Raw genomic sequence first — 12,137 nt, 5'->3', positions numbered from 1 at the left:
TGATCTCAGTGATTTGGACCGTAGCATGATTGATGGTGCCAGATGGGCTGGTTTGAGTATTTCTGCAACTGCTGATCTCCTGGGATTTTAACGCACAACAGTCTCTAGAATTTACTCAGAATGGTGCCAAAAACAAAAAACATCCAGGAGGGGCAGTTCTGCAGATGGAAATGCCTTGTTGATGAGAGAGGTCAGCAGAGAATGGCCAGACTGGTTCGAACTGACAAAGTCTACGGTAACTCAGGTAACTGCTCTGTACAATTGTGGTGAGAAGAATATTATCTCAGAATGCTATTCTGAGATGCGGGTTGGCGCTGTTTTGGCAGCACGAGGGGGATCTACACAATGTTAGGCAGGTGGTTTTAATGTTGCTGATCGGTGTATTTATTTATCTTTGAATTATTATTAATACATTTTACTCAATTTTAAAATACACAAAGTAGCATAATAAGCTAAATAAATTGTATTTAATATTATTAAATAATTTTTTAATTAATATTTAACATATGCGATTCATTAAGTTTTTACTATTTATAAAAAATTACTTGTCTTAATAGTACATATTTATATAGTATTTATTAATTAATTACCATTTTATTTTTATTTTTTAAATACACAAACCAGCATAATAAACTAATTTAATCTAATTTAATATTTAATAAATATTAATAATTAAAATTAACATCTGTTATTAAATAGATATTTGTATTAATGGCATATACTTAGTTTTTATTTATTAATTAACATTTATTAATGTTAAAATAAACAACTTATCAAAATAAACGAAATTGTGTTAAATATTGAATAAATATTAAGAATGTATTATTTATATTTAAATTATTAATTGAAGTTATTATTTGATTTAATTTATTACAAAAATAGATATTTGGATTAATACTACATATGTGTTTAGTTTTGATTTATTAATTATTCCTTTCTATTAAAATAAAAATGACACAAATTCATCTTATTTCATATTTATTTCATATTTAACCAATAGTAAGAACATTTTATTGAAATTGAGGTTATTATTTGATTTATTTAGTTATTAATATTTAAATAAATAAATAAATAAATAGCACATCACAAACAAAAAGGGGACAGTGCCATGTGCTCTACCTCCTTAGCTGTCTGTGTTAAACGATACAGATATTAGGCTTTCCCACTATTAGGTAAGCAAGATTTGAAAAGAATGTCTTTCCACTCCCTCAACCCACTCATTTACACCACTGGGCTAAGAGTCAACTGAGTCAACACCTCTCAGTGTTAAGGTGAGAAGAGACAATGGAAAAGAATGTGTAGGCTAATAGAGACAGTTGTTCTTCAGAAGCCAAAGGAATGCCTGCTGGGTGCTTGAGGACATGACTTCACTCCTGTGAGCCACATACAGGGACTGTGGCATGTTGCCACTTGTCTTCTTCCACACATACAACTTGATGCCCTAAGGGAGTGCTGTAATACCAATGACTGAGTGTGGGTTTAAGTGTGAGAGTATGCATGGGTTTTATGTGCAGATATTAAACGTTGTGGTAATTATTGATTAGTATACTTATTCACTAGCTAAGACCAGCATTTACGATGGTTTTTCACCACAGAAATAATAGCTGAAGTAAATAAATATGTCCTGCTTCAAAAAGTAATTTGTTAGAAACAACTGAAAATTTAGGGCTGTAATGCACTGAAGAAATTGATCATACCCATTAGCTGGGTCCAAAGCAAGAGAGCGAGGGTTGTCCAGGTCTTTGCAGACCAGCACTTGTCGGTACTGGCCATCCAGGCGAGCCACCTCAATACGATTGGTACCAGTGTCAGCCCAGTAGAGGTTTCGGCCCATCCAGTCCACGGCCATGCCCTCTGGATAGTCCAAACCAAACTCAATCACTGGTTCAACCAAACTGCCATTCATGAAGGCTCTGCTTATAGTCTAAAAAAAAAAACCAATCAAGTTAGCCGCTAAGTGCTAATGCAAAAACATAAATACCCTATGAAATGACTTGACAAGCACAGTTTTCTTTTCTATGTTGACGTTTTTTGTTTCTATTTTCCTGTCAGAGGCAAGTGGTATAAGGGGGAGGGAAATGCTCATTTTAGGTGTAAATATGTAATACAAAAATTTAAATACGCCCATGGGTTCTAGATGAGTCATCAATAATTTGGTCAGTTTTCCCAGAAGATAAAAACTTTGAAGCTTCTCCTACCTCTTGAGTGGATAAATGGCTGCATGATACCAACAGAATCTCTCTTAAAAAGTATAATTGTTGACTTGACATTTGTAAACTTTCTTGTCTCTCTCAATTATAACCATATTTGTATATCATAACCATAACAATGTTTTAAATTCCAAGATAATGGTCCCTATAAACCATACTACAAATGTAATTGTCGTAAAATCCAAAAAGACAGTAGGCCCACAGGCTGCTTTAGAGCTATTGAGATCAAATATGTTGGACTTCGCTGCATTTATTTGAATCTACTAGAAGACACTGGAATCTTTCCCTTGACGTTTTATATCCGAGACCAACAGCTGCTTTCGGCTAGGCACTGATGCCATTGCTTTATCATCATCCAATCCGGAGGTAAAAATCGATGATTAAACTTTTCAGAATCCTCACTCTACTATTACTTTGAGGTTTATGCGCAAGTCTGAGAGTTGAAATTTAATGAGTAATTCTGAAAGTCGAAATTGAATGTGACGCGAGTGATTTCTTTGATGTTTCTCCTATCCCAGCTAAAAAGGAATAGTTCACAAAAAATGGAATTAATTCACAGTACTTAAAAAAGTAAATGTATTTTACATATAACAATTTAAGTTATAAAATAAAAAACATTAAAAAACAATTGTGTGAGTAGGGGGCAGGACTATCTACTTGTACGACCAATGGAAGACATGAGGGAGTGTTTCGGAAACCTGGGAAAACTTTTACAACTGTCATTATTTTTGAAATCCAGTTTAGTGACACCAAGTATAAGTTTGAAATGTCTAAAGCAATCATAACCACAACATCCTAAAAAAAAATAAAAAAAAATAAAAAGAAATTCTAAAATTAAAAAAAAAAAAAACACTTTAATCAATGTGATAAAAAATAAAAAGTCTCATTCCGTACCTTGGTGCTGACATCAGTCCAGTAGATTCTGTTCTCTAATACGTCAAAGTCCAGCGCTGAGGCCTCCTTGACTCCTGTGAGCGGAATAGGCACATCGTTGCTGTTGGTGCCCAGAGAAATGCTGCGGATGTCAGCGCGGTTAGTGAAGAGCAGGAAGGCCTCTGGCACCACACATGTCCGCAGGTCACTCAAAAGCTCCAAGCCCATTGGGCAGGCACAGCTCAGACCTTGAGGTCGATGGAAACACAGATGACTGCAGCCGCCATTGTTTTCTGCACAACCATTGGTGCCTAAAAACACACAAAAGCCACAAATGTTTTATGAAAGGCACTGACCTCATATCCTTATAACCATGCCTAGACTGAGTCTGAAGACTTTTCAGATTTTCTGTGCTAATTTTGGGGGAAACTCTGCAGAATGGATTTTCACCATTACAATAGGTTAGGTTTAACAGATCTGAATAGTGTTTAAAGCGTATGATCTTACCAGAAGTTTCTATGACTTTCGTGGCTTTGAGACCCATGAGGTCAGGAAGCTGCTCGACGATGATATCACGGGTGGCATTGGCGATGTGAACTCGTTCTATGCTCCTCCTCTGCCAGTCCGTCCAGTAGATATATTCTCCCAGCAGCGTAAAGCCAAAGATATGGGGCAGTTTGTCCTCTAGAATGGTCATCCTATTAGTGCCATCCACATTTATTACCTGTGAATAAAATGGGAATGCTATGATGGCTGGGTAAAAACAGAAACTATCGATGTACAAAACTACATATTTTAAAAACTGACTAGTCAGTGGGTGGCCTGAATGACAGACAAGTCAAATAATCATTCTTAAGGAAACCCTGAATAACTAGGTTGGTTTCGAGTTCACTTGGAAGCAAGATGCATTTATTAGGGGGTGTTTACATAAAGCATGTTCTTGTGTAAAAAAACAGTTAAGGCTTGGGTATACTTTACGTTACGATACATCGAACGCTCAGCCTTTCAAAGTATACTAGCGGCACACATGGTACAACGAAATATAATTTGACCTTTAAACAGAGCACAATTGAATGGAATAAAACAGTTTAAAAGTTGAAGTATTTTTAACTGTCTTAAAAACACTACTAAATGTGGAAGATGTTCAAAAAACATGACATAATAGCAAAAGACATCAATCTGAATGTGTATGGCAATACCAGTGGGATTGAATTTAAAGAGGCAACTTCTCGCAAGTTTTACCGCACAAACTGTCTACCAGCTATACCAAAGCACACTGCCATCACTATAACTGAAGATAATTAAATAAAAATAACAAAACTACAAAAATAAATACGTCAACCTCACTAATGTCCTATTCGGTTGTTGGACAACTAGCGACTAGTCAAACATTATGACCTATCCCAAACAGAAATACACATTAACACACATTCAGCAAAGCACAAATACATCCTCTACATCCCGATCGCACCTCTTTTGTATTTATACATAAAATATTGACATTCGTAGGTGGTCAGATCAAATAACTGCAATTAACAGTTCAAAACGGGAAACAAATGGCAAAAGAACAAATCAGCCTAGATCTGTTTAGGCTCGCCAAACAGCTGTACACCACATGCACCATTGGACAGATCTACAAATGCTCAGATATTTAAACTGCCATAATTGCAGTCTCCTAATCCAAACCAGCTAGGATTTCCCAATTGTGGAAAAAAGCAACCAAATATGTAACTGCCAGAAGTGTAGATATTTTAAGTCATTACAGAGTATGCAAGCTCGAGCATGACTTTGAATCTTTCCATTTAAAATGAACAGTTTTTTTCACTAAAGGAAGGCTACACAATAATCCAGCCAAGGATTATTGAACGGGTGAACGTGACAAAATAAGATTGCAGTAGCAAGAGTAGCATTACAGAAGGAAAATAAAGCAAACTGATATAGGGAGTGGTGCCAAGACATGCCTGAGTCTAAGAAAAAAAGAGAACGAGAAAGAGATGGAGTGAGTGACAGACAGGAGGTTGAAACCTAGTGGGTTGCTGGGAAATGGGTTTGTTTCTGAAAAGGTTGCAATTACCGTTTCTGGAAACAGTCCTGACATTACTACTTCTCAAAACACGCCTCTAGAAATAGACCGCTTTCCATTTTTTACATTTGACGAATGGGTGTCATTTGAAGTAAATGCTACCCACCTAATCAAACACATTTGGAAAAAGCTGGAAACCAGTGAAAAAACTAAAACAAAACAAACAACAACAACAACAACAACAACAAAAACATTGAAAGAGAGCTACCAGCTTTATCCAAACAAATTACAAACTTCTGCAACTGTTAAATAACACAATGCCTTCAAATGGGCACCAAATGTGTTTTCGATGGGTGTCTTTTTCCAATATTCCACAGCAATTCTTACTCTAAATTTTGAATGGATTAGCCACGTCTAAAGCCACAATATAATATTGATAAATACTTTCGTGACCGCACATTCAATATTAATGCACCAAGCTGCCATGTTGCTTGGCAACCATAAACAGTCTACAGTTTGGCTTATGAACCATTAACTGGTGGAATAATTGTTTAATTTGATTATTACTATTAATAAATGTAACAATTTATTGAACATTGGTGTCTTTCATCATATTGCAGTTTGTGTGTCGTTTAAAGCCTGCTGAAAAAAGCTTAAAGCTATCTAAGCTGGTTTGGTTGTCTTTGAAGTTTTAAGCTAGTCAAGCTGGTCTCCAAGCCTGGCCAAGCTGGTGTTCAGCTAGTTTAGCTGACAAGTGCCTTAAACCCCTTTAAAACCAGCAAATCAGAACAAACTGGTAGACCAGCAGACCATCTTAGGTTGATTAAAGCTGTTTTTTTTTTTTTTTTTTTTTTAGTACAGGAAAGCAATAAGCCACTCAAGGCTGTGCATTATTGGTTTTACCACAGTAAAACACCCCTTGTGCATGGTAAAATCACTAGAAACAACCCCAAGTGGCTTACTGCTTCATTTCACCATTTTCAGTGAATTTTTGAAATATAAGAGCATTGCTGGTTTATTTCTTCTTTAAAAAGATGCGTATTGCATACACACGTCACAATGAAGTCATTACTGGAATACATCCATATTTTTTGGTATGCTGCAAAAGCCATTGGGAGATTTTGACACTCTATACCTGTGCAATTAGAAACTAAGAAATGCAGAAGGATTCAATGTTTTTTTTATTTTTTTAATAAACTACTTTAACTGCCTGCAGCCAGATGTCTTTGTTTGCTGAATGAAACCCATGACAGTTTCCTCGTTCGTGTCTTCTCCCTGAATAATGAATGCTCAAACGAGCAGGTCAAGACTGAGTGACAGGCGTATTAATGCATCATATTGTTTGTGGGTAAAGCAGATCTTCAAACAAAGACTTCCTGTGCGCTGTCGTTCCCAACCCCAAGTTCTTCCTGTGGGGACTGGTTTGGAGGGTGGTGGTGGGGGGGTTACTGGGGCAGTTGCCAACAGCTGCCTGGAAGGTGTGTCCACCTGATTTATTTCTATAGTTTAGACCTTTGCTTCCAATAGCCGGCGAAGTGGTGAAAGAAGTATGCGGAAAAATGAAAAAGAAACAGAAAAAGATATAAGGACACATTATTTTAAATTAGCACCTTTCTTGTTAAGTTTCATCAAGAATCTTGAAGAATCTTATGGGTGGTTGGGGAGGAAGCTGGTACATATGCCTCTAAGGCGGAAAACTGATGAGGCAAACGCAATGTTTGGAATAACATACTACCATACTATTTGCAATGTTTTAGCAGTATGAAGTGTGTATACTGTGCACAGTAAGCAAATTTTCTGTATGCATGGAATACCCAGATGATCAACTACATTTGCCAAAATGTGCATTATACAGCGAAGCTCAATGCGTGAGAAACAATATCGGACAATGCAACGCGCTCAACTTGACCTTCCATTTCCAGAATGACAACTGGAAACAATGTCTTTGATAGAAAGGGAGGACTTCAGACAAGTTACAAGTTCCATACAGTATTACATACTACTTAAATAAATAGTATGTAGTACATAGTATGCAGTATGAAATACATAGAATGCATTATGCTAGTGTTCAATTCTGAACATAGCAAAATACTGTCTTTGATAGAGATGGTGGACTTGTGGATGGACTGTTGGGTGTTCTAGTGCTGGAACCAGATGACTTGAGGAGGCTTGAGGAAAAGGGCAGGGATGGGATGGGAAGAAAGTTGAAGCTGTTGTTAAAGCCTCCTCTTTCCACAGAGTCTGAGACAGCGGAGGCGCTGACACTCTGGAGGAATGCTAACAGACACAGACAGTGGGCTGAAACCACAATGGCACATTTTTCTTACCCTCCTCTTAACACACAGACGTCTCAAGGGCAGGAATCGGGCACCTTCTTGATGAATACAGACTTTTCTCAACCCTGGAGAAAGATTAGGAGCCCACACAATATTTCATGATTGAACGAAACATGATGAGCAGGGTCAGCACATATGAAAAAGTACCATGGTATTTCAATTGGTTTTTGGACACTACCATGAGGGTAAAAACTGTATTCTCTGAAGAACCTTGAAAATATTACTGTTGTCACTGAAGTACCTTGGAGTAAAATGCAAATACCATGGCATATAACGAAGTACTATGGTATTATCATCGGATACCATCATGTACTATGGTACCATCAGCCAAAGTACTTGTTTTGTAAGGGATGTGATAACATGCGTTTCAAGCTGCCTCCTGTCTCCTGAGAAGGACGCAACAGGGTTTTTTTTTAATTTAATTTAATTTTTACAAAGGAGGGGCCCCATGACTACAGAAGTGTTTGGTTTTTCCCACTTCCTTTACACAGCCAGGTAAAGTGGCTGTACCACAATGACAGAAAGTAGTGGGGGGTGACATGCCACATGACATGAAAAACAAAATGGTGTTTCTATGGTACAATGCTAAATTGAGACACGACACAGGCTTGTGGACCTTGCACATTTGCCTCATGTATTGTATTCTATGTTTTAAACACTTCTACAAGACAATTAAACAAGACCAGTTCCGCCAGACTGGGGGACCAGTTTAAACCAGCTAAGACCACCATGGGTACAGCAGGGGTATCGGGGTAATTTGTTTTGTCAGCTCAGGAATGTAAGTACTCAAAAACTTCTTCAAAGATCAATTAAACCAGAACATTTTCACTCGCACGTAAAATCTGCACATTGTGTGTCACTAGTTTCAAACAGCGCAATTAAAAGTGCCTAAATTTGTGAAGGATACAGTTTATACAGTCTTAAACATGCAAGGTAGTCTTTTCTCAAGCTTTCTTCTAGAAAACAAAAAATGGGGTTTGGCCCAATGTTCCCATGGAGTGAGGTAGGATTTTTTTCCACTTGTGTAATCAGGAGTTTTATTGTATGGCATACCTTGCTGACATCTGTTTTCCCTTTTCTGCTCAGCTTTGGACATTTTTCCTCTTGCACTGACCCCTCCTGTCCACTCCACCACTTCATCTTAGCAGCATTCTTCAAATCCCAATCTTCAAATCGGACTTGCTTGGTTGTTTCAGAGGGAGTTGAGTGAAAGGAAAAGGGAAAGGGTGGAGTGCTATCAAACTGATTCTTTGTCTCAAAACTTTGCTGATGTGTCACAAAAGTCTATACAGTGGCCCCAAAACATCCCTTTCAGTGTCCAAATACATTTTGGGGACATGATCACCTCACATTTGGACTTTGCTCTCCATGTGCTTAGTCAAGAAATAAATTTGAAGATTATCAATTTTGAGACCAGGTAAGTCTTCCTGATGTATGGAAAGGAGGGGGGGGAGGGGTAGGTGGAAGAGTGAAATGTGGGAAACCAGATGGGGGAAGTTGAGGCTCAATGAAAAGCATGGTTGCCAGCGCACAGTGAGGCCCTCTGTGTTTAAGGAGCGGCCAGCTGCCGAGCCTCGTTTAGACCCCAGCAAACCAGAGCAGGTCTCGGAGGTCACCCAAACACACAATAGAAAACTCTGAGGGAACTGCGACCCACACCTTAGATACTTTTATAAAAACCATCAGAATAAGTCAAATGAAATGTTTCTAAGGTAACCATAGTTCCACCAAAATACAAGAGTTACCACTAGTGAGTCAGTACATTTACATGCACCATTATAATCTCACTACAGCGGGTTTTTGCGTAGTCGAGTTATGGTATTCACCTGTCTGACAAAGTGTACATGACACAACACATAATCGAGTATTTGAGGGAAGGAAAATAGATAAGCCGGATTTAATAAACGTAGAACATCACCTCTGTCTTTTAAAAGATGCGCACAATAGCGAGACCACTTGTGATCATGTTAACGTGTACATGCTCATTGAAGCCGAGATAACATCGCATTTTTAGATCTGTTCTTCAGACTTTGCAAAAATCAGCCTGGTACAATTTCAGATGGACTTAAGCATTCACGAAAATGAAAAAAGATGATTATTGTTTTATTAACTGAATGAAATCAAACTTTTAAAGTGCATTTAAATGTACCGACTGATCTATCGACTGATCTATCGACCTGATATTTGGCCGTCTTGAGATCATCAGCGAGTTAACCACTTGGCCAACAACAAACACGGTATTTCATTTATTACTTTCATTCATACTAAAATCCACCAACAGCTTTTGTATGGGAGATAAACCGGCTAAAATGTATATACTAGGAGAAATGTCAAAATCGTTAAAAATTTTCAAGCACCGTCATACTGCAGTTATGCAAAATGCAGCATGGTACAGAATACAGGGCTCCAGACTGAAAAAATGACTTAGAAGCCATTGGCTCCTAAACTGAAACATTAAGGAGCCAAATGGCTGTTTTAGTTGCCAGATCACAGAATTGCTTGATTTAGATTGCTGTTCAGAAACAAGACAGAAAGCAGAAGAAAAGACAGCTGTAACCCATTAATCGGAGGTTTAATAAACAGTATACAGTATATAGTTGAGAAGATAAGCTTGCATTCCCTTTTTTCTCATAAATGTTCACACCCCTTTCATAATTTATACAAATATAAGAGATAAAATGTTTTTTATTTAATAATGCTCTTCACAATCTACATTACAGATAATTACATAAAATACAGTATAGTATGCATATAGAAGTTTGTTGTCTTCTTGAGCATCAATGAATGTTTGCACCTTGTGTAGTAGTTGTGAACAAGTCCCTCAGTTGTCCTAAGTGTCAAAAGCTTGATCTCATATATATATGATATGGGACTTTTAATTATAAAGAAGCCCAAAATACACATGGGATTTTGAAATATCAGCACTCCCAGTTGTGAGCTCACTGACAACTGATTCGCTGAGAAAGTGAATCTGATTCAAACTGCTAACCTGAGCTCCTGAGTTCAAACCCACAGTTCTTTTCGGTGATTAATGAAAAATATCCAGTTCAAAAGAGTCATTTGTTCACGACTCTCTTGCGCTGGGTTTGTTGTTGTGTGCGGTGCAGCGAGCTCGTCAAAAACAGAACGGGTGAAAAACAGCACGAGACACACTGGTGCACTACAGATGTATTTAGTAACTCCCACGATGATGTCTGATGAAACCGCATATGAACGCACACGATCTGACTGTCGCCAATGGTGACTACATTTTAATTTATAGTCGCAATAAGTTATTTTTGGTTGTATTTGCGACCATTTTAGTTGCAGTCTGGAGCTCTGAAATGTTCTAGTGTGAAAGGCATACCATTACTTTGAAAAGAAAAATTCAATAAAATTATTTTTTCTGACCTTTTTGAATCACTTTGCCATAAAAATGTGTATGCCTACTGTATATTATATATATATATATATATATATATATATATATATATATATATATATATATATATATATATACACTATATTGCCAAAAGTATTCGCTCACCCATCCAAATAATTGAATTCAGGTGTTCCAATCACTTCCATGGCCACAGGTGTATAAAATGAAGCACCTAGGCATGCAGACTGCTTCTACAAACATTTGTGAAAGAATGGGCTGCTCTCAGGAGCTCAGTGAATTCCAGCGTGGTACTGTGATAGGATGCCACCTGTGCAACAACTCCAGTCGTGAAATTTCCTCGCTACTAAATATTCCACAGTCAACTGTCAGTGGTATTATAACAAAGTGGAAGTGACTGGGAATGACAGCAGGCCACGTAAAATGACAGAGCGGGGTCAGCGGATGCTGAGGCGCATAGTGCGCAGAGGTCGCCAACTTTCTGCAGAGTCAATCGCTACAGACCTCCAAAGTTCATGTGGCCTTCAGATTAGCTCAAGAACAGTGCGTAGAGAGCTTCATGGAATGGGTTTCCATGGCCGAGCAGCTGCATCCAAGCCATACATCACCAAGTGCAATGCAAAGCGTCGGATGCAGTGGTGTAAAGCACGCCACCACTGGACTCTAGAGCAGTGGAGACGCGTTCTCTGGAGTGACGAATCACGCTTCTCCATCTGGCAATCTGATGGACGAGTCTGGGTTTGGCGGTTGCCAGGAGAACGGTACTTGTCTGACTGCATTGTGCCAACTGTGAAGTTTGGTGGAGGGGGGATTATGGTGTGGGGTTGTTTTTCAGGAGCTGGGCTTGGCCCCTTAGTTCCAGTGAAAGGAACTCTGAATGCTTCAGCATACCAAGAGATTTTGGACAATTCCATGCTCCCAACTTTGTGGGAACAGTTTGGGGATGGCCCCTTCCTGTTCCAACATGACTGCGCACCAGTGCACAAAGCAAGGTCCATAAAGACATGGATGAGCGAGTTTGGTGTGGAAGAACTTGACTGGCCTGCACAGAGTCCTGACCTCAACCCGATAGAGCACCTTTGGGATGAATTAGAGTGAAGATTGCGAGCCAGGCCTTCTCGTCCAACATCAGTGTCTGACCTCACAAATGCGCTTCTGGAAGAATGGTCAAAAATTCCCATAAACACACTCCTAAACCTTGTGGAAAGCCTTCCCAGAAGAGTTGAAGCTGTTATAGCTGCAAAGGGTGGGCCGACATCATATTAAACCCTATGGATTAAGAATGGGATGTCACTTAAATTCATATGCGTCTAAAG

At 38.5% G+C, this 12,137-nt stretch overlaps 1 protein-coding gene across 1 annotated transcript in view; it reads right to left on the bottom strand.

Annotated features, from left to right (window-relative positions):
- The window catches only part of LOC127437636 (low-density lipoprotein receptor-related protein 5-like), a 101,151-nt gene that overhangs the window by 16,239 nt on the left and 72,775 nt on the right, over positions 1-12,137 (bottom strand). The window contains exons 9-11 of the mRNA XM_051692676.1: positions 3,591-3,807; positions 3,105-3,394; positions 1,698-1,924 (exon numbers count right to left, since the gene is read on the bottom strand). Coding sequence (XP_051548636.1) covers positions 1,698-1,924; positions 3,105-3,394; positions 3,591-3,807 — 734 coding nt within the window. The remainder of the gene's footprint in view (positions 1-1,697; positions 1,925-3,104; positions 3,395-3,590; positions 3,808-12,137) is intronic.

Source organism: Myxocyprinus asiaticus, chromosome 48 (genome assembly GCF_019703515.2).
Source record: "Myxocyprinus asiaticus isolate MX2 ecotype Aquarium Trade chromosome 48, UBuf_Myxa_2, whole genome shotgun sequence".
NCBI classification, from domain to species: domain Eukaryota; kingdom Metazoa; phylum Chordata; class Actinopteri; order Cypriniformes; family Catostomidae; genus Myxocyprinus; species Myxocyprinus asiaticus.
The sequence above is the reverse complement of the archived record's forward strand: the minus strand, read 5'-3'. Positions and strand labels throughout refer to the sequence as shown.